Genomic DNA, 25,655 nt, shown 5'->3' on the forward strand with positions numbered 1-25,655 from the left:
CCTAAAGTCTTTGAGATGTTGGGTTGATGCCCCTCTCTCTGGGGTTCTTGGACTCACCATTTCCTTCACTGGCGGCCAGTTTGATCCCTCACAGAGTATGGTTGCTCAGCTTGAATCCAGGATACCCAGACTCCTTACAGGAAATGATATTTAGCTAGGGATTATTTAAATCCAATCAATACTGAGTACCTGCTACATAGAAGGCTCCTCTTCACAGCCTGCCAAAGTCACCACAGTTGGGGTGGAGGCAGCTGGGGAGTCAGCCATCATCTGAGGTAGCCATGCAAATGCTCAGCCTGCCCCTCAATTTCCTGTTGTGTTTGCCATACCCTTCAGCTGCAAGAAGAAATGCAAGCCTCTCACTGTGTGCTGTGTGTGCAAAGAAAGTACCAGGCCCATTTTAGAGAAATCTGAATCTAAATCCTATATAGCTGACTTCCTATATCTGAACCCAGAAGGAAAAATATGGAAAGGAAAAATATGGAAATATATGAAAAATAAGGAAAAATATGGAAAAGGAAAAATATGGAAATATATGAAAAATAAGGAAAAATATGGAAAAGGAAAAGGTCTGATATCAGCTATCCAACAATAAACATCTTAGATATATTATGATGCATAGCCTGATCCAGATTTTTTAAATTTTTTTTAATTATTGAAGTATAGTTGACATACGATGTTAAATTAGTTTCAGGTGTACAACATAGTGATTTGACAATTCTATACATTACATTATTACATTACATTATTCAATATTCACCACGAGAAGTATAGTCACCATCTGTCACCATACAACATTATCACGATATTGTTGACTATATTCTCTGTACTTTTCATCTCTGTGCCTTACTTATTTTATAACTGGACTTGTGTACCTCTTAATTCCCTTTACCTATTTCATGCATTCCTCTACTGTCTCCTCTGGCAACTACCAATTTGTTTTCCGAATTTATGAGTCTAATCTAAAAAGCAAAATCAATGAACAAACAGAAATAGTTCTTTGATTTTTAGATTACACATATAAGTGAAATCAATTTATCCTTCTCTGTCTGACTTATTTCACTTAGCATAATACCCTCTAGGTCCATCCATGTTGTCACAAATGTCAAGATCTCATTCTTTGTTGTGGTTGAGTAATATTCTATTGTGTATATACACCACATCTTCTTTATCCATTCATCTATCAATAAACACTTGGTTTGCTTCCATATCTTTGCTATTGCAAACAATGCTGCAATAAACATAGAAGTACATATATCTTTTTTGAATTAGTGTTTTTATTTTCCACCCACTGGTCATACTACATACTGCACCACAAGAAGCTGCTGGAAAGAGTAGAACAGCCCCCTAGAAGCACAGCTAATTTGTCATCTTGAAGGTGATACTTGATGAGCATGGTGAACCACCTTCCAGGGCTCAGTATATATGTTGAATCAAAGACTTCATATAGTGCTGCATCCCCAATAAGAGGTTTCCATGGGTCTAGAAACCAAAAGGTAGAAGCAGGAATGACCACACTTGCCTCAACTCACTATTGGGAAATTATCCAATTGGGAAATTTGTGCCTCTTGTCCCCAAAGCTCTTGCCTCTGCAGGGTTACGAGGTCTGTTCTCCAATGGAAGACCACTTCCATCAAGGGATACAGACAGCAGCAGGCAAGAAGAGTCATTATCTTGGCTGAGGTAATTGACACTGATCATCAAGAAGAGGCAGTGCTACAATTACATAATAGAGTCAAAGAGGAATAGGTTTATACCTCTTTGTTCTCCCTTCAGTTTAACAGTAAATGAACAAGTGCAGCAATCAGAGATGAGAATCTGGGTTGTGTCACCCAGTAAACAGCCTAGGCCAGCTCTTGAGGGTGAGGAGATCTGACTTGCTAGTGGAGGAAGGGGACAATGAGTAGCATTTGGGATCCTAGGACCTAAAGCAGTGGTGGCTATTATAATTTTCCCACTAAACTTCCTCTTCTAAGATTCCCCCTGAAAGAGAGGCTCACCAGAATCTTGGAGGAGAGGCTCCTCAAATATATATGAAGGAGTAGATCCAATGGCTCAAGAAGTGACCTGTGATGAAAAAGGGAATGTACCACACAGTTCTCCCTTCAAGAAAGGACTTGTTGGGGCACCTGGGTGGCTCAGTCAGGTAAGTGTCTGACTCTGAATCTTGGCTTGGGTCATGATCTCACAGTTCATGAGTTCGAGCCCCGTGTCGGGCTCTGTGCTGGCAGTGCAGATCCTGCTTGGGATTCTGTCTCTCCCTCTCCCTCTTCCCCTCCCCCTACCAAACAAACAAATAAATAAATAATAAATAAATAAATAAATAAATATTAAAAAAAAAATGAAAGAAAGGACTTATTGCCCAGCTTCTAAGAGTACTGTCAGAAAACAACCTTCAGCTGTCAGTCCATCGGGAACTGACTCTTTACTTGGGCACACTGCTATTAATTTTTTGGATTTACTCCTCTTCACTTACCTCCCTCCACCCCATAAATAGGGATGATAAGTACTTTCCTCCACTCTATAGCATTAAATAAGGTATTTAAACCTTTAAATCAGTACTTACTGATTTGTGATAAGGGCTCAATAAATGTTCATTGAGCTCCCTCAACTCTACCTTACTGTTTTCTCTCAGGAATTTACAACCTCATTTATTAATAAATAATTGGTAATGTGGGTAGGGAAGGCAAATCACCATTAAACTATATGATTCTGTCCTCAAAATGTGTGCTTCAAGCTAAGAGAGCTCTGGGACATCACTGTGACCTGGGGAAGTAAAGGAAGGCTTTTTGAGGGATATAGAAACTTAGCTGGGCTTATAAAAACACCTTAGAGAGAGAAGGGTGGGTAGAGGGCACCAGGGCAGGTGTGTGAGTGTGTCCTCATTCCAACTCTAACATGTGGTCCTAGTTTAGGTAAAGAGAATTTGGAATGGCACGCACCAGGTAATCAAGTTTTCACAACTCTGCAATGGTTTTATTTGTTGTAACTGGTAACTTTGGACATAAAGGACAGTATGTCTTATAATATACATGGTGTATTTTGAAATGTATGACATAAATGTGAAGTGTTATTATAACCAAAAGGAATCCGAGAAGAAAAAAAAACTGGATAAGGACGATGTTGAGCTATGTACTCATCTTGGATAAATACATAAAACCTTTGGAATTATGACATAACCAGTACTGTTAGATTTATGGCCATGGGTATTGCTCTCATTCCAAGCTCCTACTTTACATTTATCATCTTTATATTCATCTGGCATCTCTATTTTCAATGTCTTACAAATTTCTGCCTCTCCTAGTAACCTTTTCAGCTGAAATTTCATATGCTTCATATTAGCTCAGAAGCAAATTCTTTTCTGGAAGGTTGAACCTATCTGTTCAGCCATTTCTGAATTACCCAAGCATGAGCATAATGTTGCTTAAGAAATTTGTCAAGATCCACTTTTTTGTATGTTCAGATTTAATTCAAGATGGTTTAAATTTAAACCTCCAGAGCTGTCATGCACATATTCTCCCAGGAGAAAAACATTCTTTGCTTTGAAATATAATTGGTTGAGGTTTACACTCTACTTTCTGTAAAAATGAAGTGTGGTTATAAAGAGATCTACTCAAATCCTGGAAAATCCTTTGGTTTCCAGACCCTCCATACATGTGTATTTAGAAAAATGCCCTTTTTTTTCTTTTCTTTGTTTTTTTTTTTGTTTTTTTTTTTTTTTTGCCCCCAAACCATCAATTGTCTAGGAGGATTTGAGGGTAACAACTCCTGTCTGGCTGTATTCTCAGACAGTAATAAAAGTTTTATTCTGTGAAAAATGAGAAAAAGATTCTAAATATTCATTTATTTTTTAGAAACTTGAACACTGGTCCTTGCTCTATTGTAGACAGGAGTATTTGTGTTGAGAGTAGCATCTTTTAGCAAATACTGTTGGATATACTGACAGAATTTTTCTAAGATGACATTTTATTCAATGTACAAATTATAAGTGCCCTGAAGTCCTGGGAACTTAACAGAATTAAAAAGAACTGAAGTCGGATGGAGTGGATGGGGCACAGAAGGGTGAAAAGACAGCAAAAACAGTTTCCTTCTGACCTGGCCAGACAATTCCAAGACATATGGATATCTTCTGGTTCTATTGCTGCATGACAAATGACCTTAAAACTTAGTGGCTTAAAACCACAACAATCCTTTAATTATTGCCATCTTATCTCTGGGGGTTGTCAGGGCTCAGTTGGACAGTGTTTGCTCAGGGTCTCTAATGCAGTTTCAGTGTCTAGGTCTAGCATCATCTGAAGGCTCTCTCATTCACTTGTGTCTGGCACCTGGGCTGAGAAGACTGGAACGTCCTAGGGTCCTTGGACATCTCTTTCTGTCTTTACACGGTCTCTCCAGCATGGAAGCTTAGTGTGGACAAATTTCTTTCAGGGCAGTTCAGGGCTTCCAAGGTCCCTGTCCCAAGTGAGGGAGCCAAATGGAATCTGTAGTGTCTTTTCTAAACCAGCCTCAGAAGTCAAGAGAATCACAAAGGCCCACTCAGGTTCAAGGGAAGGCAAACCGTCTCCACCTCCTGATGAGAGGTGCACCAAAGAATCTGCAGATGTGTTTTAAAACTACCACAGGAATTCTCAGACCTCTGGCAGAAAGTCTGGGACAGAATAATGAGTCATTCCCTAAACCACAAATTGGTTCATTGTGGTTCCTTTTCTGCTGTGGTGGAAGGATACTGTCGTGTTTAAGGCCTCCTGCTCTGGAGTTAGACTGCCTGCCTGGGCTTGCCTCTGCCCTGGCACTTACTAAGCCTGGAACCTTAAAGCAAGTCTGGGTGCCTTGGTTTTCTTATCTGTAAATTGGGGATAATGAGAGCTAACAGTTATTAAGTGCTTAGTAGGAATCAAAATATACTATCTTATTTTGTAATCAAGATACTATATGAAGTAGTTACCTACCTCCTAAAACAAAGGGTTGATAATAAAGAGATATCTTTCAGGTGTGTAGTGTGGGTCAAATGAGACCATCTATTATGTTCGCTCTTGATGTTATTAAAACTGTTGGGGCAAATTCTAGTGACGTCAGGTCAGGAGCTGTTTCCAGAAATGGACCAAACGTTCACAATGCCACACAGGAGAGCAGATTATTTCCAGTATAGTGTTGACGATCAGCCGGAGTTAAGGAGGGTCAGATTTCTTGACAGGTGTTAAAAATGCACAAAACCGTAGACATTAAAGGGTCTCATCTGGGGCTATGGGTTCAGAATCCAGCGCAGTCTTGCAGCCTGGGACTAGAAGAACCGCTCTGAGTTGGCAAAACGGGAGTGTTTATCTTTTTCCTGAAAAGAAATCCACGACTCTGGGCGGTTGGAGGAGTTCCGCCGGGAGCACACTCCCTTCTGCTGGAGTCCCCAAGTGTCAAGGGCCCGCGTCGAGGTTGGATGCACGGAGTTGACACCCTTCCAGGAGACCTCCTGTGTACTCTGTCCCCCCTCGGGTCCCCTCGCATCCCCTCGCCATCCCTGGCTCCCCGACTCCACGATCCACCTTCCCCTCCTCCCTCTCCGCTGAGGTGCCTACTCCCGCGATTGCAGGGCGCCCATCTTTCCAGCCCGGGCAAAACCCGGAGAGCTGGAATCCCGCGCCGGGAGCGCCCCGGCGGCCACTGGGCATGCTCCGTTGTCAGGCAGGTTCGGGGCTGCGAGCCGCTTTTGCGCCTCGCGGATTCCTCCTGCGGCCGCGCGTCCTCCTCTTCCCGAGCAGGCAGCGGGCGCATGATGGCGGCGGCGGGGAGCGCCAGCGGCGGTGGCAGCAGCGGCGGAGGCGGCGGCAGCAGCAGCAGCGACACATCCAGCACTGGCGAGGAGGAGCGGATGCGGCGCCTCTTCCAGACTTGCGACGGCGACGGCGACGGATACATTAGCAGGTACTCGGGGAGGTACGCGGAACGGGCTGGGGCGCGCGACCAGCCTCTCCGACCCTTCCTCTGCCCCCTCTCCCCAACTTCCAGCAAGTTGCTCAGAAGCTCACGGGGAAAGTTGGCGGCGACTCTGAGAGCGCATCGCTGGCTCGGCCACTGAAGCCTAGGGGCTGATCCGCTCGCCTTCTGGTGGTGCTAGTTGGTCCAACTTTTCCAAGCGCTGTCTTTGTCTGGGCGTCGGGAGACATCTCTTTAGGATGCAAGTCCTTCCCGGGTCGTGGAGCGTTCGTGCCTGTGGGGAGAGGAGTTCTGGCCGCTTGTCCCAGGTCAGAGGGGTTGCTCGGCAGTCTCGGGCTCCTGGGTGTCAAGATGCTTTGGCACCAGGGAGCGATCAGTCCGGCTCCTCAGTGGACAGCCCTGGGGCCAGACCAGGATAGGGATGTGCTCCCAGTGACAGCTTTGGACGTGAAAACAAGCTGCGAAGAACTTTCGGGTGCTGCAGAGCCTCTGTGTTCCAAACTGGGGAACCCACAGAATGGACATAGCTTGCCACCCAGTACTGATTTAAACCTGTTAGCCTGAGGGGAACCAAGTGCGTAGGCACAAATTGGGGGTTTAGAGGTGAGTCTGTAATATAGACCCGACTCCGTACCTCAGCTCCAGAAGCTAACCAGGTGAGTGGGGTGTCAGGACACCTCTGAGTGACCACTCATAACCCTCCCTGTGTTTGCTTCTAGATTCCGTATAGAAGCTGTGTTGAGGCTTCAAGCCGCAGGGCTTGGCGAAATGATTACTTCTGCCCACATTTTTTATCACTTATCATACAATGATGGTGAAGAAGGCAGTGTAATGTCTTGTGGTATGCTTCTTTGAAAGGTTGACAGAAGGCACTGAAGACCTTTCATGCTGAAATTTGAATTGCCTTCTAGGAAGAAGTCCACCTAAGTTGTATATGACGTGTTAGTTTAGCCTTTGTCTTGGTAATAGTAAAGATCTCTAAAAAGCCCGGCTGCCTCCTGCTGATTATCCTTGCCTACTTAGAGAAAAAAAGAGTGGGGAATTTCCACCCCCATCCCCCAATTTTTATAAGATCTCTGAATCAGGTAATTTGACATGTAAGATTTTGGCAATTAAAAACATAGTTTATTTGGGACTCCATTCAATTATGATAATTCTTGGCTGAATTTTATTACTTTTCTAGAGTTTCATTAGGAACCATTGAGAAAGATACCAGAAAATTTTGTGGAGTAATTCTATTCTGAAATGGGGGAAAAAATGTAATTGCAGTTAACCCCACATAGATTTTCATCTGGAAGTCTTTCCCTGTTTTGGTTCTGTGATAAAAAATTTCATCATATAGTGTAGATTTTTTTCCTACTTGAAAAGCCTACTTGAATTTCCTACTCGAATGGCCATTGTGTTATTTACAATAATAAAAAACAGTCTACATTCTTCACATTAGGATGCACAAAGAGTTTAATTTCACATGGGCAAGGGTGTATGTAGAACACTAGTAGAATTCTCTCCTTCCCTTCCTTTGATTTGGCCTATTAGTATGTTGCTTTATCTGAACTACGCTTTTTGTACAAATGTTCATTTAAAAAAAAATTTTTAATGTTTGATTTTGAGGGGGGTGGGGTACAGAGAGAAAGGGAGACACAGAATCTGAAGCAGGCTCCAGGCTCTGAGCTGTCAGCACAGAGCCCAATGCAGGGCTTGAACCCACACACTGACCTAAGCCGAAGTCGGTTGCTTAACCGACTGAGCCACCCAGGTGCCCCTGTTCATATTAGTTTAAATGGTGGCTGTCTCTACCCCAAAAGATAATGAATTCTGGAGGCATAATTTGAGGATTTTGTTTTGGAGGATGAGGCATTGTATGTAAGGGGGTAGTAAAGAGGAGATTTCATATTAAAGTAGAAACCTACTAAGGCAAAAGTGGAAAAAACTGTATCATTCCTTGAGTCATATCATTTTAATATATCTGCTTGAAAGATGAAAGGTGTGTGCAATAATGAACCCTAAGCCATAATTTTGCCTGTGGGCAGAGTTGCTCTTGAAGTTATTTTATGCTATGACAAAATTCCCATTTAAGAGGAGTTCAGGGATGGCAATATCATTGAAACGAGGCACCAAGAACCTTCTCTAGAAGTATGTTTACATAGCAAGCACAGTTTTACCTGGAATATATGTTTATTTGATGTGGCATGGGAAATGGGGTTAATGAAGTTAGGTGGCATTAAATGACTCCCTCTCTGAAGTTGCTCCTTTGTGCTCCCTTTGTTTAATGACCTTTACTGACCACTCAACAGTAGGTGATAAGGAGTGGAATGCTGTGAATTTTCTCTTTTATAAACATGAGAGTTGGACTTTCTACATTAAGACCTTAAAAATCTTGGATTCTTTAAAAGATGTTAAGTTTATGTTCGTAGTACACCACTGTATCTGTTAGGATTTCAGTTGGCTGTATATAATGGAAAACGAACTACAGTCAAATAAGTACAGACTTTCTTACCTAGAGGCCTGGAGGTGGTTCATTCAGGCTGGGACAGCCATTCCACAATGGCATTAATGCCCAGCTTCCTTCTATCTCTCTACATCGCTTTCTTGATATAAAATATTCATCCTCATGGTTATCTCATAGTCTTAAAAAATGATTGCCCTGTCTCCAGCCTCATGTCCAGGTTCCAGGCAGGAAGGTACAAAAGGAAGATGAAATGAGTAGAGCATATATCATTAAGGCAGAGCTTTCTCAAATCCCTTAATTGAAATCTTATTGGTCAAACTATATCACCTTACCATGGTGACTTTCAGTAGAGTTCAAGGAAGCATCTAATTTGATTAGTCACAATCCCTCCTAAACAAAATCTGAGTTCTGTTACTAAGAGCAGGAAATGGATATTGAGTAGGCAAGAAGCAACCAAAACATATAATAAAACTTCCATGGTAACCCTCATTCAACTATATTGGCTTTGGTCCTTTGCTTAACTCTCATTCTCAAACAGAAGTGGGCTGGAGGTCTCATGTTTAGAGGAAGGCTAGTGGAAGATAGATTGAGACCAGGAGGGGAAATGTCAGGGCACACCACCTCAGGAAGAGGGAAGTAAAGGGTAGGGCTTTGAATCTTCAATATTCTCTTGACCCAAGCTTCCTTAGCAGGCTGACAAAAAAGGCACCAGCTAACTGGAGATTCCTGGAATTGCTGCCTCTGCCCAGGAACTTCCAGCCTGCCACCAGGACCCAGAATAATCCCCATGGATAGTTAAGCTGGAACTGACAACTACTGTTAGGTGGAGCCAAATTGCAGCTTGGACAGGGTAGGATTGGGACTGTATAGTGTCATTTCATTAACTACGATGACTTAATCCCACATTTTATGGTATTGAATTTTTTGGACCCTATTTATCGTGGTATAGGAGGTGGTGGGGTTACTCTATTTGTTGAGATTAATTTCCCTTTGGAATTGTAAAGCTTCTTATTTTTACCTTTAAGTTTTAAGAAACCATTTGAACATTTGACAAATATTAAAAACCACCATTTACCTTTGTATCTAGTTGCCAAGCCTCAGCTGAAATGTTGGTGTCTTAGAGAGAGCTTTCCTGACCACTGTATCAAAGGTTAGCTCTTCCCCACCAATATCCTCTGTCATAGTACCAAGGGCTTTCTTCCAAAGTACTCTTTACAACTTGTAATTGCATTTCTATTTCCTACCTTGTTTGCCTGTTCATTGTCAGTCTCCCACTAGTTGTAGCTTCATGAGGGTAGGAATTATGCTTATTTTGTTTAAACAGTACACTCAGGGGGTGCCTGGGTGGCTCAGTCGGTTGAGTGTCCGACTTCAGCTCAGGTCATGATCTTACAGTTCGTGGGTTCAAGCCCCGTGTCAGGCTCTTTGCTGACAGCTCAGAGCCTGGAGCCTGCTTCAGATTCTGTGTCTCTCTCTCTCTCTCTCTGCCCCATCCCACTCATGCTCCGTCTCTCTCTCTCTCTCTCTCAAAAATAAATAAACTTTGAAAAAAAAAAACCAGTACACTCAGGATCTAGTGCAGTATTTGCCATACAGCATACAATCAGTAAATTCTGATGAAGAAATGACCAAGAATAAAGATTGGTATATTCATGAATTTTGAAAAATCTTCCAAGCATTTTCATTTCCAAGCATGTTCCATGTTTATAAAGTACTTTAAATGTAGGTGTATTTTATTAAAGAATATTTTCCTTTAAAAATAACTTTTTTCTGGTTATATAAAAGATATTCTTTGTTGACAAATGGGAAAATACAGAAATGTTTAAAAATAAAATAAAAATTATCCATTATCTCATAACCAAGGAATATCATTTCTATTTTCCTGGTGACATAGCTACATCATATTATTCCTCTAGTACATTAAAAAGGATTGGATAAAAGGAAAGACATCCCATGTTCACAGATAGGAAGATTTAATATTGTTATGATGTCAGTGCTTCCCCAAGCTGATCTACAGATTTAATGCAACCGTTTTCAAAATCCAAGCTGCCATTTTATGCAGAAATTGACAATTTGATCCTAAAATTCATATGGAAATTCAAGTGACCCAGAATAGTCAAAACAACCTTGAAAAAGAAGAACCAAGGTGGAGGATTCACACTTCTCAATTTCAAAACTTACTGCAAAGCAACAATAATCAAGACAGTGTGGTAGTAGCAAAAGGATAAACCTATAGATCAATGAAATAGAACTGGGAGTCCAGAAACAAACCATGTGTCTATAGTGAATTTACTTTTATTTTATTTTATTTTTTTAAAGTAGACTCCATGTCCAGCATAGAGCTGAATGTGGGGCTTGAACTCATGACCCTGAGATCAAGACTTGAGCTGAGATCAAGAGTTGGATGCCTAACCAATTGGGCCACCCAGGCACCCCACTATAGTGAATTTATTTTTAACAGAAGTGTGAAGATAAGGGTTTCAAATTCAGGGGTGAAATAGGGAAAGAATAGACTTTTTGACAAATGGTGCTGGGGCAACTGGTAGCCATATGTGAAAGAATGAGCTTGGACACTTTCTTCACATACAAAAGTGTATATATTCCTCATATACAAAATGTATATAGTCCTCACATACCTCACATGCAAAAATGAACTCAAAATGGATCAAAAAATGCTAAGAGCTAAAACCATTAAACTCTTTGAAGAAAACATAGAACAAACTCTTTGTCACCTTGGATTTGGTAATGGATTCTTATATATGACACCAAAACACAGGCTACAAAAGAAAAAGTAGATAAATTGGGGTTAATTAAAATTTTTAAAACTGGGGCTTTACAAGGCACTCTCAGAAAAGTGAAAGATAACCCAAGGAATGGGAGAAAATATTTACAAATCATATATTTGGCAAGGAATTTGTATATAGATTATATAAAGAACTCTTATAACTCAATAATAAAAAGATAAATAACCCAATTAAAAATGGACAAAGGGTCTGAATAGACTTTTCTCCAAAGAAGATATGCAGATGGCCAATAAACACATGAAAAGGTGCTCAACATCATTAGCCACTTGGGAAATGCAAATCAAAGCTACAATGAGTCACTACTCTGTATCCAGTAGGATGGCCATATCAAAAAGTCAGGTAATAACATGTGTTAGCAAGGATGTGGAGAAACCAGAATGCTCATACACTGTTGGTAGGAATGTAAAAAGGTGCAGTCACTTTGGAAAATAGTCTAGTAGTTCCTCATAAACTTAAACATAGAATTCCCATATATATATTCCAGCAATTCTACTCCTAGGTATATATGCAAGAGAACTGAAGACATATGTCCTCACACAAACTTATGCATGAATGTTCACAGACACATTATTTATAATAGTCAAACGATGTAATCAACCCAAATGCCTATCAACTGATGAATGAACAGGCAAGATGTGATCTATCCATACGGTGGAATATTACACCGTCATAAAAGGAATGAACTACTGACACCTGCTACAACATGGATGAACCTTTTTTCTAAATTTTTTTAAAATTTATTTTTGAGGGGCGCCTGGGTGGCGCAGTTGGTTAAGCGTCCGACTTCAGCCAGGTCACGATCTCGCGGTCCGTGAGTTCGAGCCCCGCGTCAGGCTCTGGGCTGATGGCTCAGAGCCTGGAGCCTGTTTCCGATTCTGTGTCTCCCTCTCTCTCTGCCCCTCCCCCGTTCATGCTCTGTCTCTCTCTGTCCCAAAAATAAATAAATGTTGAAAAAAAATAAAATTTATTTTTGAGAGAGAAAGGGAGAGACAGAGGGTGAACTGGGGAGGGGCAGAGAGAGAGGGAGACACAGAATCTGAAGCAGGTTCCAGGCTCTGAGCTATCAGCACAGAGCCTGATGTGGGGCTCAAACTCACAGACTGCAGGAGCACGACCTGAGCTGAAGTCGGATGCTTAACCGACTGAGCCATCATGGTGCCCCAACATGGATGAACTTTGAAAGTGTTATGCTAAGTGAAAGGGTCCATTCCCAAAGACCATATATGATTCCATTTATATGAAATGTCCAGAATATACACATTTATAGAGACAGAAAGTAGATTAGTGATTGCTTTAGGGCTGGGGGAGGACGATAGCTAAAGAGTGCAGGATTTCTTTTTGAAATGATGAAAATCTTCTGAAGTTGGTTGTAGTGATAGTTCCAGAATTCTATGAATATACTAAAAACGATTGGATTGTACACTTTACATGGGTGAATTTTATGGTAAGTGGATTATATCTCAATGACGCTATCATCAAAATAAAAAAGATTGGAAAATGTGATTTGTAATGATAATATCCCATTATTTATTTATTCAATTTATTTGATTATCCTTCAATTGTTGGACATTTAGATTGTTTCCAGTTATTTGCTTTGGAATTTTGTTAAATCTAAGATGCTACAGGTTGGAACACACATTGTTTTCTGTATCAGTCACACTATGATAAGATACAGATCATTAAATAGATTTTTAATTTTATTTATATTGGAAGTTCTGCCTTAAACTTCTTTAGTCATAGATTTTATATTTTACTGTTGTGCATACATAAAAAAAGGAGAATAGGCTATCATATTGTTCAAAATGATCCTAAAACTTCTTCACAATTAAAATGCAAGTCTTCCAAATCACTTTTTGGTTCAGAGTATTGATGTTGGGTTTTAATATCCAGTATCAGCCTCAGTGGCATCAAAACATTCAGGGATGCAGCATTTCTTTAAAGGAGGCCCCACTGTTTGCTACAGGATTGTCATTTAAGATGCTGACACCTTTTGGGGCACCTGGATGGCTCAGTCAGTTAAGTGTCCGACTTTGGCTCAGGTCATGATCTCATTGGTCATGAGTTTGAGCCCCACATTGGGCCTGTGCTGACACCTCAAAGCCTGGAGCCTGCTTCTGATTCTGTGTCTCCCTCTCTCTCTGCCCCTCGCCTGCTCACACTCTTTCTCTTTCTCAAAAATAAACATTAAAAAAAAAAAGATGCTGACACCTTTTTGCAATTACTGACATTGGTATTTCTGGACTTACCAGAAGGTGTCAATGGAAGTAGCCAGGACTTGAATTCTTAAGGAAGCATGAGAGTTATGCTTCCTTAAGAATTCTTATTGACTTATGCTAGTCATGTTACCGGGAATAACAGCATGATTCACACTACACAAGCAATCATAACTGTGTCAGCGCCAGGCCAGCAGAATTATAAGAAACATTCAGATTTCACAATATTAAACTGTGCATCTTAGAAGTTTGAAATACAGTATTTTATATAATGCTAGAATAAACACCTTCATGGTTCCATGTACTGTATTACTAAAGAATGAGTCAAAAGTGGAATTATCAGTGAAATGTATGAACTAGAATTGCTTTGCAAACATTTTGCTTCATCTTCTATGAACAATAACAGCAACTACAACAAGAGGTTTTCAGGTCAAATGGAGACTACTGTAATGTTTAAAGAACCACAGACTTGCAAATTAAACAGACTCTATTATTCTTCCCCCGGACAGTTAGCAGAAATATGGTTTAGGGAGGGTAGAGAGGAGTCATTTGGCTTTAAAAGTTACAGGAGACACTTTAAACAGAAGGTAAATGGAGTAGAAAGACTATGCCTTCTAGATTCCTTATGTCATGGCCAGGTAGATCCCATGACATAAGGATTATTCTTAAAGGTGATAACTCTGGAACACAATTTTTTAAAAGTTTTATTTATTTATTTATTTTGAGAGAGAGAGAGAGAGAGAGAGAGAGAGAGAGAGAGAGAGGGAGCGAGCGCCAAGTAGGCGGGGCAGGGGAAGAGAGAGGGAGAGGGAGAGAATCCCAAGCAGACTCCAAGCTTAGCAGGTAGCCTGAGGCAGGGCTTGATCCCACAACCGTGAGATTCTGACCTGAGCCCATATCAAGTCAGACGCTCCACCAGGTGACCCGCTCCCACAATTTTAAAAAGAGAGTCTTTGGTGATATTCAAAGAACAGTATAACCAAAGCCAAACTTTGAAGAAACTGAATAATATTGAAAGCTTCAAAACTATAATCAAACCATAACGTCACTCGGAAAGGCACAAACTGAACCTAAGTGAGGGAAAAAAGGAAATCCATTATAACTAATATGAGGGAGAAAATTTTGAGTGGGACAAATTTTGTACCCAGTCATCCAGAAGAACCAACTCTGATACGCAATATTTCCTGAATCACAATTTTTCCACATGTAAAGATTCTTAAGAATCATGTCACCTAGAACTTCCCAAACTTGAGTCATTTGTCTACCACATTTATGATCTTTCCATATCACTGGCCACAACCTCTTCCTTGAATTTAAGACAGGAATATGCAGTAACTGCATATTTGACTTACATGTCTGAAGACATCTCAAACTCAGCATGTACAAAACAAAATTCCTGACTCCCCTCCCCAACTCTTCCTCCCTCTGTTTTCTTGATTACAGTAAATGTCTTTTCCCTTGCTAGTTGCTCAAGTCAGAAAATAAAGTCATCCTGCATTCTTCTCTTTTCTATCAGTACATTCAGTCCATCAACTAACCCACCAATTCTGCTTTTAAAATATAGCTTCTTGGGGGCACCTGGGTGGTTCAGTTGGTTAAGTGTCTGACTTAGGCTCAGGTCATGATCTCACAGTTTTTGAGCTTGAGTCCTGCATTGGGCTCTGTGCTGACAGTGTGGAGCCTCCTTGGGATTCTCTCTTTCCTCTCTTTCTGCCCCTCCCCTTTCTCTCTCTCTCTCAAGAATAAATATATAAAAAATATATGTATAGCTTCACCGTGACAGTTTTTCATCACCTTCCTACTTAGGTACAAAATATCACCCATCTCACACTGAAATTAGTACAACAGGCTCCTCCTTCTGCCCTTGCCCCCTCCACCCTCCACACACTCAGATTATGCATACTGCAGCCAGGTGACTTATTGTCAGTCAGATGATGTTATTCCTCTGCAACATAGTGGAAAGGGCCCTGGATCTGAGTCAGGAAAGTTGGGTTCACCCCAGGCTCTGCTACTAAGTAATTATGTGACTTGGTACGAGTCCCTACCTCTGTCTTAGTTTCCTTACCTATAAAGTGAGATGATAAAACACTCATCTGTGTTTTCTCTTGCTTGGGGTTTGTTGAAATTCTTGAGTCTGTAGATTTAATTTTCATCTAACTTGGAAATTAACCAGCCATTATTTTTTTCAAACATTTTTTCTGTCCCTTCTCTAATTTCTTTTTAGGACTCCAATTATGCACATATCAGATTGCTTGATATTTGCCCACTTCTCATTGAGGTTCTGTTAATTTTTTCCCCTATCTTTTTTCTTTCTGTGTTTCCTTTCGGATAGTGTCTATTGTTATATCTTCAAATTTTCTGATATTTTCTTCTGCAGTGTCTAAGCTGCTATTAATCCCATTCATATTTCATTGTATTTTTCATTTCTAGGAGCCCCATTTAAATATATGGAGAGTATTTATAATAGCTACTTTAACTTCCTTATCTATTAATTCCATCATTTCTGTCATTTCTGGGTCTGTTTCTTTTTAAAAATAATTTATTTATTCTTTGGGAGAGCACAAGCCAGGGAGGGACAGAGAGAGGGGGACAGAGGATCTGAAGTGGGCTCTGCGCTGACAGGCTGACAGCAGTGAGCCCATGTGGGTCTTGAACCCATGAACCACAAGATCATGACCTGAGCTGAAGTCAGACGCTCAACCGATTAAGCCACCCAAGTGCCCCTCTGGGTCTATTTCTATTGATTAATTTTTTTACTGCCTATGGGACATATTTCTGTTTCTTTGTATACCTGATAATTTTTGGTTGGAGATAGGACATTATAACTTATTGAGTTCTGGCTTTTGTTGTGTTCCTTTACCTTGTTCTGACATGCTGTTGACTTTGGATCTTTTGGGAGCTTGCCTTTAAGCTTTGTTAGGCAGTATCAGAATAGCCTTTAGTCTAGGGTTAATTTGGCCTCTCCAGATCTCTGGAGCTCTCTTTCTGAGACATTCCCTCATCTTCCCTCTGTACCACAAGTTCTATCCACCTTGGATTTCCTGAACTTTGTTCTTTATCTTCTCAACTCAGTGGGACCACTGGGTGATGGATTCCCTCTCCTGTTCTGCAGCCTGTAAATTGCCCCCAGGCAGTAAGTTGGTATAATTGTAGACTCATCTTGCTGGTTTACCTTTACTCAGGGATTGTAGTCTTGTGCTGTTATATAATGTCTGGAAATTATTATTTCTTATATTTTGTCTGGATTTCTAGTTGTTTAGGTAGGAAAGTAAGTCCAGTCTCTGTGATTATCTAAAGACCTGAAGTGGAGTTGTGATTTTTCTTTTTGAGTGTCTTAAAGTGGGCCTGCCTATTTGGAAGCACTCTGTTTATTAAGTTTACATATAAATAATTTTATATAACATTTACAACAATATGTTACTATTTTTAAGTTACTACCTACAGGCCCACATATCTTTTTTTTTTTTTTTTTAAACAGCTAACATTATTGAGTGCTTCCCATGTGCTAGGCTGTACGCTAAATCAGCACTTTGTATATGTGACCTCAATTACTATTCATAATAGCCCCTTTGAAAAAAGAATTATTATTACATGCAATTTAAAGATGAGAAAAACAGGCTCAGGGATATATATTGCTATTTGCTCAAGATTCCACACTAGCAAGACCCGAAATTCAACTGATATCTCTGGTTCTCAAATGAGGGCTTTGACCACTATTCCGTGCTGCTTTTCACATGTGTGTCTTTCAGATATTTTCTAACAGCTTTATTGAGCTATACCTTGCATGCTATACAATTTGCCCATTTAAAGTGTACAATTCAAGGGGCGCCTGGGTGGCTCAATCCATTGAGCGTCTGACTTCAGCTCAGGTCATGATCTCGCAGTCCGTGAGTTTGAGCCCCGCATCGGGCTCTGTGCTGACAGCTCGGAGCCTTGAATTCTGTGTCTCCCTCTCTCTCTGCCCCTCCCCCACTCATGCTCTGTCTGTCTGTCTGTCTCTCTGTCCAAAATAAATAAACGTTAAAATTTTTAAGTGTACAATTCAATGTGGTTTTTTGGTATATTGATAGTTATACAACCATCATCGTAATCAATTTTAGAACATTTTTATCACTCCGAAAGAAGCCCTGTATCGTTTAGCAGTATTCCTCCATCTTCCCCCCGATCTTCCCAGCCCTAAGCAACCATTAATCTACTTTCTGCCTCTAAAGATTTGCCTACTATGGACATTTCATACAAATGGAATCATACATTATGTGACCTTTTGTTGCTTGGGTTTTGGTGACATATCCAAGGAGACTTTGCAATCCCAGGTCACCTATGTTTTCTTCTAAGAGTTTTATAGTTTTAGTTCCCACATTTAGGTCTATGATCCATTTGAGTTAATATTTGTAGGTGGTGTGAAAAGATGTCCAGGTTCATTCTTTTGCATGTGGATATCCAACTGTCCCAGCACCATTTGTTGAAAAGACTACTCTTTTCTCGTTTTCTTGACACTCTTGTCAAAAATCAATTGAGCATATATGTAACAGTTTATTTCTGCACTTTCAGTTCTTTTTGATTGATATTGATACCTATTCTTGTACCAGTACTACACTGTCTTGGTTACAGTTGCTCTGTCATTAAGTTCTGAAATCAGAAAGTTTGAATCCTTCCAACTGTTTATTCTGTTTTTCTGGATTGTTTGGCTATTCTTAGGCCCTTGAGTTCCCACACAAATTTTAGGAGCAGCTTGTCAATTTCTTCAACCCAAGCAGCTGGGATTTTTGATAGAGATTGTATTGAATCTATAGATCAATCTGTTCACATGCATTTTTAGCAACTTTATCTTTCCAGGGTATTTTTGGTTTTTTTCCTCTAGCCCACATTTTTATTTTACAGTCTTTTTATTTTGGTCAGTCAGTATATTACTAAATGTCTAAATAACAGGGGCGCCTGGGTGGCTCGGTCGGTTGAGCGTCCGACTTCGGCTCAGGTCATGATCTCGCAGTCCGTGAGTTCGAGCCCCGCGTCGGGCTCTGTGCTGACAGCTCAGAGCCTGGAGCCTGTTTCAGATTCTGTGTCTCCCTCTCTCTCTGCCCCTCCCCTGTTCATGCTCTGTCTCTCTCTGTCTCAAAAACAAATAAAACATTAAATAATAACATACATTTATGGAAGACTTTATAGTTTATAATCAGTTAGTCCACACTTTATCTCATGTATTCCTTGCAATAGGAAGTCACACCTCTATTTTAAGACAAGGGGCTATGATAACAAAGCCTCTGGGGGAAGGATGAATCTGTGGCCCTACTTGAGGGCCTTTTCCATCATACATGCTGCCAGGCTAACACAAGAAAATGTATTTTCCCCAAAGCTTTAAATTTCTTTACTGTTTAATTTACCCAAGATCTATGGTGAGGATGAATTTTCATTTTATAACTGGCTTCTTAGCATAAGTGGGAATGGCATTTAAATACTTGGTACAGAAGGTGAGACATTTGCATGCTAAATGAAGTTCCATGGGAGTCTCAGCTGGGGAGACTCTTCTGTTGTTCCGCAGATTGAAAAACCCCTTGAAGTGTTAGTCCCAGAGTAGAAACCATATGGAGAGAAAGGGCATTTCCTTAGAGAACGGTTAATTGTCAGCTTCTCATTGTCATTTCAAAATGTCAGTTTAAATATGCAAATGAGTAATTACTCAGTTTATGCCATTGATTATTGCTGACTTTACCTGATGGGAGAAAAAAAGGTGGGTAAGCATGCCTGGGTAAAGAATCCTGGACCTAGTCATTTTTCAAACATTTGGATTCCTAATGAGGTGACAATGTAAATGGAACACGTTTTGGGATTGACCAATAAGCGTTACATGTGTCTGTCTGATGGGACAGGTGTTAGTTGAGTTTAAGTGTAGCCTCAGTTGAATATGTAGTTGTGAAATTTGTGCTCCAAAAATTCTAGATAGATCAACTTTGTGTTCATTACTATTATTATTTTTACATTCGCAACAGCTAATATAAATGTAGAAAATACTTGAAAACACATTTTATTTTAGACTTGGTGTTAATTAAGCATCTCTTCAACATAATGGCAAGTGCCTTTGGTTATACCTGTTGTCTATTGTTTAAAACATCAGCGTATGCAAATATGAAAGAATGATACAGATGAAAGAATTAAGAAAATAGGTGGGGTAAAGGGCGGTATTTTTGTAAAAATGTGGCTGCGTTTCCTTAAAATGTCAGATTTTTTCACTTATTTACAAAAATTTAGAACTTCTGCCCTTGAAATAACAAGCTTAACAGAACATTCTACATTTGAGATTAATGCCTTTAGGTAATGGCATTACCATGACAATTTTATGTATTATAGATTCTTAACCTGAGTTTATTTCATGATATTAAATAGGATGAAAATCAATGTGAGAATATTGTTGGGAAAGTATTTATTCTTCTAAAAAATGTGTTGGCAGTTTTATATGTATTATAAGCAAAATGCCACTCAAAGTGACATCAGTGCCACTCATCCTCCTCCACCTTCTTGGTTCCCAAGTTCCTTCATTCCTAATCACAGTTATTGTCCTAGTGTTCTAACCTGTAGGCTCAGCTTGTCCAGGCCTCTCTGTATGGACAAGAAAGTCATTTTTCTCTAACATTTTTCTATAACTGAGCAGGAAGCCCTTCTTAAAATCCCTCAACAGTTGCCCATTCCTTATAGATGAGTTCAGACTCCTTCTAGGGGCATTTAATTTAAGGCCCTTGGCCATCTGGCACAGTGACTATATCTCTGTTCAGCATGGCCTGCCACAGTCCACCTTCCAGCATGCCTGCCCAGCTGTTCCAAGGATCATGCTTAGCACACACAGCTCTTTCTGTAAGTGTCCTTCTCTCTTCCTTGTCTACTTAATGAGCACCTTCTTATTTTTTTCTAGACTCAGTTTTTATGTAGCTCTTTCTCTGGAGAGTTCCCTGATGCCTCAGGATCTTACACACACTACTAGGCCAGCACTGCTCACATTTCATATTTTCACTGTTTCCATTTCCTTCCTCTCGATACTTAACATGCTTAAGGCAGAGACTGTATTTTTCTTGTTTTTTGTCTTTGTAACCATAGTGCCCAACATTTAATAGAAACTTACTAAATAAATAAATAAATAAATAAAAGTGTTCATTGGGTAATAGTAATTTTAAACACTTAAGACTTTTTGGAAAAAAGATTAAAAAATTTTTTAAATGTTTATTTATTATTGAGAGACAGAGAGAGAGAGAGAGACAGAGACAGAGCATGAGCATGGGAGGGGCAGAGACAGGAGAAGACACAGAATCCGAAGCAGGCTCCAGGCTCTGAGCTGTCAGCACAGAGCCTGACGCGGGACTCAAACTCACAAACTGCGAGATCATGACCTGAGCTGAAGTCAGATGCTTAACTGACTGAGCCACCCAGGCTCCCCTAGAAAAAGATTTTTCAGGATTTGTCCAGTTCAGAAGAAACCGAGGAATTTATATTTGAAAATGCATATCATGTGCATTTTACCATACATATTCTTGCATTAATCTAACATACCAGTGTGATGGGAATTCAGCACCCCTGCTTCTAACTAGTTATGAGATGTTAGGCAAGTCACACAATCAGTTTCTAATCAGCTTCTTCTTCTGTAAAATAATTTTAACATCTTTTCCAGGACTGAAACATCTTCATTTTGTAGACTAAAGGTCCCAGTTAATAGAATTTTAGTGGTAGCATATTCATGCTGCTTAAATTTGTCTCTGTTGGGCAACTGGTGTTTGCTTATCAACTAGCCCTGATGAATCCATAGTTTCTCTATGTTAATAGCTGTTTTCATCCAATAGCCTTTAATACCATCTAGTAAGTAGTATTTTCAAAAGAAATGAACTGTTGGTTAGGTTTTTTTGTCCATCCCTAAGTACAGGTTATGAGATGAAGTGAACCTAAAACCTATTCTTACTTTTGTTTCCTAGCTACTAAAAAGTTGATGGACAGTTGTCCACATGGTACTATCCTGACTCTTTCAGGGTATATAAATGTTTAGAAAGAGAAAATTTTCAAATTAATATTTATAGCTCACTTTTCTTAGGCTATTCCTCTCTGGTTACTGGGTATTCACAGTAAACTAACATTTTAAAATAATGATAGAGGGGCACCTGGGTGGCTCAGTTGGTTAAGCGTCCGTCTTCGGCTCAGGTCATGATCTCATGGTTTGTGAGTTTGAGCCCCACATCGGGCTCCTTGCTGACAGCTCAGAGCCTGGAGCCTGCTTCGGATTCTGTCTGTCTGTCTGTCTGTCTGTCTCTGAACCCAACCCCCTAACTTGCACTCTGTGTTTCTCTCTTTCAAAAATAAACATTAAAGTAATGATAGACTAAAAATAAGGGAATTTGCCCAATCCTAACTTGTATTATAGTAATTGCAATTTAACTCTGCTTGCCTACTAGATTGTAAGCTTCATGAATGTAGCAATCGAGCCTTTGTATCTCTCACACCACCCAACGCCATCCCTTTGTATATAGATGCCATATGTACATAGATGCTAAGTCAATGTTGAATGAATGAACTGATGGATTCTTACTACTTTAAGATAAAAATATGTTGCTGCTGCCACACTCACAAGATAGGATTTTGGTTTTTTTCATTCCTAAAATAGAGAAACGCTCCTATGCCCATGTTAACCTAACTGTATGCTTCCATGCTTCCAGTGTTACCATCTGTGAAATAACATGGGATAAGAAAATCACAGAAGATTTTGTCTTTTGATCTTGTAAGCTGATTTGTTACAGCCCCCTCCCTGTTTTGATATAAAACACAGGTTTCCTTAAAGGAATGATTACTATTCACAATGGTTTGTCACTTTCTAGATTTCCTTGTGACTCTTCAGTACTCATAGTCTCTGAGAACTAGCATAGGAGAGTGAATTTAAGAATACTGATTTTTAGGGGCTCCTGGGTGGCTCAGTTGGTTGAGCGTCTGACTCTTGATTTTGGCTCAGGTCAGATCCCAGGGTGGTGGGATTGAGTCCTGCGCCGGGCTCATGCTGAGTGTGGAGACTGCTTAAGATCCTCTCTCTCTAGGGTGCCTGGGTGGCTCAGTCAGTTAAGCATACAACTCTTGATTTCGGCTCAGGTCATGATCTCATGGTTGGTGAGTTGGATGCCCGCCCCCTCAACCTTGTGCACATACATGTGCACTCTCTCTCAAAATACATAAATAGGCTTAAAAAAAAAAAAGATTCTCTGCCCCTCTCCCCCATTTGTGCTCTCTCTCTCTCTAATATATTATATATATAATATATATGAAATATGATATATAATATATAATATACGTGTATATATATATATTTTTCATTTTTAGACATTCATTGAATGTCCGCTGTATGCATGGAGGAATACAAAGATGGGTGTGTTATAATTCCTGCCCTTAAGGAGTATTTGGTCTTATGTAGTAAGTACATACATGACCAGAAACAAGGAAAAGTACAATGTGCTTAGGAAGTTTCCAGAAAGGAGAAAAACAACCAATTGGGCTTTATAGGAGGATAATGTTCTAGTCAAGGCTGAGTTTGTTGCAAAGAATATGGAGAAGGCCCTGAATGTCCACTTACCTTCATTTTCCCTTCTAGATCATGGCCCCTTTCTTTACTTCAGCCAGGGTGGCTCTAGTGATTGCTCACATTGTTCCCTGCTTCCCTTCTCCCTCCCCAGACCAAAGAGCCCTCTGCATCACTGACATGAGGGGAGACCACCATGCAGAGGCCCTGGCTTCCTCTGTGCTGCCTGGAAGAGTCAGGTGCACATCCCTGTATTATGGAGGTCACACCCTGAGGGGCAGCAATGATGAGAGAGAGGAGATGGGAGGAACCAGTTGATAAGTTACTCCTCCTTCTCCCTGAGAAACTATTCTGAAAGCAGTAGCTTTCTCTGGCCTCTCTGGAGACTGTGTAAGACCAAATAACCAGCTGTTTCAAAGCTATGGCCAACTTGGTTGTGCACCTTCATGTGTTGGTTCTCCCAGCTTTGTTTCCTCACTTACCGAAATTTTCCCCTCACTCTTGCTTCCCTGTGATTGCATCCCCAGTAAAATATAAGCACGTAAGCTTAACATAGAACTCATATAAACAGCTCATGGAAAGGAGATTATTGTTTAAATACATTGGGCTGCATATGCCCTGAGCCTAACTGAAAAAAAAAAAAAATTCAGGGGCGCCTGGGTGGCTCGGTTAAGCATCCGACTTCGGCTCAGGTCTTGATCTCATAGTTCGTGGGTTCGAGCCCCGAATCGGGCTCTGTGCTGAAAGCTCAGAGCCTGGACCCTGTTTCAGATTCTGTGTCTCCCTCTCTTTCTGCCCCTACCCTGCTCACGCTCTGTCTCTGTCTCAAAAATAAATACACATTAAAAAAATTAAAAAAACTTATTCACTAAGGAAAAATAAAAAGAAAATGAGATTATTCTTAATTTCATCCACTCAAAATAGTAAACACATAAAGAGATACACACACAAATGTGATGTAGTGCCCATTATTAGCTGCCCCCATGCCTTCTATCCTCACTTTTCTTCTTCCCAACAGATCCCTAAATAGAAGTTCAGGCAGCCACTCCCCCTACAAGAAACCCCGGTGTTGCAGGGTTCCACTTCCAAATGTAAGGGGAAGCCTGATTGATCTAAGGTAATCCCAGCCTCTTAGCAACAGTTGTGTTAGGATTGGGCATCTGATGCGACTTGGACTAATGAGTCTCTAGAAAGTTTGCTGGAGATTTCTGGAAAAGTTTTCCACATCCTTCTGGTAGAGTTTCTGGAAGCAACTCCTTTTCTCCTCCCTTCCAAGTGGGACATGGACATGAAGAGGGTACAAGTGCCCTTGATTGTTGGTAGCAGCCACCCACAAATCCAAAGGGAAGTTAATACTAGGATGAAAACCACACTTTGAAAGGAGAGAACAGCATAGAAAAAGCTAGAGCCTTGATTGTGATTGAACCACTGAAACCCAACCTGAGTCTAGCTTCCCTATTGTATAAGCCAATACATTTCTTTATTTTTTCTTTATTTAAAAACATTTTAATGTTATTTATTTTTGAGAGAGAGAGACAGAGTGTGAGCGGGGGAGGGGCAGAGACAGAGAGGGAGACATAGAATCCGAAGCAGGCTCCAGGCTCTGAGCTGTCAGCATAGACCCTGGTGCGGGACTCCAACTCATGAACGGTAAGATCATGACCTGAGCCGAAGTTGGACGCTTAACCGACTGAGCCACCCAGGCGCCCCTCAATACATTTCTTTATTAAAGACTGCGTGAGTTATGTCTTTTTGACTTAAACCCCAAAGCATCCTAGAACACTCATGTGTTTATGTAAATGAGATTTTACTATGCATGCTATTTCTCAATCTGTTTTTTTCATAAACTATATCATATAAACTTTCTATGTAAATATAGATATATCACCATTTTAAATTAATTATTCTATGGTGTGTGTGTTGTGTATATAAAACTTGATATATTATGCTAGTTATCTCTCTATAGAAATTTAATTTTACTTTCTGTCTTAGTTATTTGCTGCTTACCCCAAAACTCAGTGGCTTAAAACAACACATATTTATCATCTCAGTTTCATGGGTCTTGAATCCAAGCACAGCGTAGCCGGGTCCTTTGTTCTAGGGACTCTCATGAGGCCGCAGTCAAGGGTTGAAGAGTCACACTTCTCTAGGCATTTGTGCCTCATCTCTCCTGTTCCAGCTTCAGCTGTCATTGTAGATGCCAGTGATTCCCCCAGTAAATGTCCAGCTCAGACTTCCCTTCTGAGTCTCAGACCTACATAACCAAGGAACTCAACTGCCTATCTCAACTGCCTGTATATCATCTCCCACCGGGTATTTCTAAAACATCTCGAATTCTACAGATCCACTATTGGGTTCATGGTCTCTCACCACAAAATCTAGCCTTCCAGTTTTGCTGTCTCAGTGAATGAGACCACTGTACACTTATATACACAAACCGGAAGAAATCTTGGCATCACTCTTGACATCCTTTTCATCTCCCATATTCATTTCATCACCAAGTCCTATTATTTTCCGTCTTTATTACTACCACCCTAATTCTCTCACTTAGAGTACTGAAATACCACTTGCTGACGTCTTGTGTCTCCTTAGGAACTCCTCCAATCCAGTCTCCACACTGTAGCCAGAGAGTTCTTCCTGAAATGCCAGTCTGCTCATATAGCCCCTGCTTAAATCCCTCCAAATGAGGCAAAATCCTCAACTTGGCCAACAAAGGCCCTAAGAGG

The 25,655-nt window shown here is 40.5% G+C and overlaps 1 protein-coding gene across 2 annotated transcripts in view; it reads left to right on the forward strand.

Annotated features, from left to right (window-relative positions):
- The first annotated feature begins 5,409 nt into the window (after positions 1 to 5,409).
- Positions 5,410 to 25,655, forward strand: part of MCC (MCC regulator of Wnt signaling pathway) — a 440,272-nt gene continuing 420,026 nt past the window's right edge. The window contains exon 1 of one of the 2 annotated variants that reach the window (XM_040446613.1): positions 5,410 to 5,928. In XM_040446613.1, coding sequence (XP_040302547.1) covers positions 5,432 to 5,928 — 497 coding nt within the window. In that variant the 5' untranslated portion in view covers positions 5,410 to 5,431. The remainder of the gene's footprint in view (positions 5,929 to 25,655) is intronic. The other variant, XM_040446619.1, reaches the window with a different exon arrangement.

Source organism: Herpailurus yagouaroundi, unplaced genomic scaffold, assembly GCF_014898765.1.
Source record: "Herpailurus yagouaroundi ecotype Mexico unplaced genomic scaffold, PumYag 29, whole genome shotgun sequence".
NCBI classification, from domain to species: domain Eukaryota; kingdom Metazoa; phylum Chordata; class Mammalia; order Carnivora; family Felidae; genus Herpailurus; species Herpailurus yagouaroundi.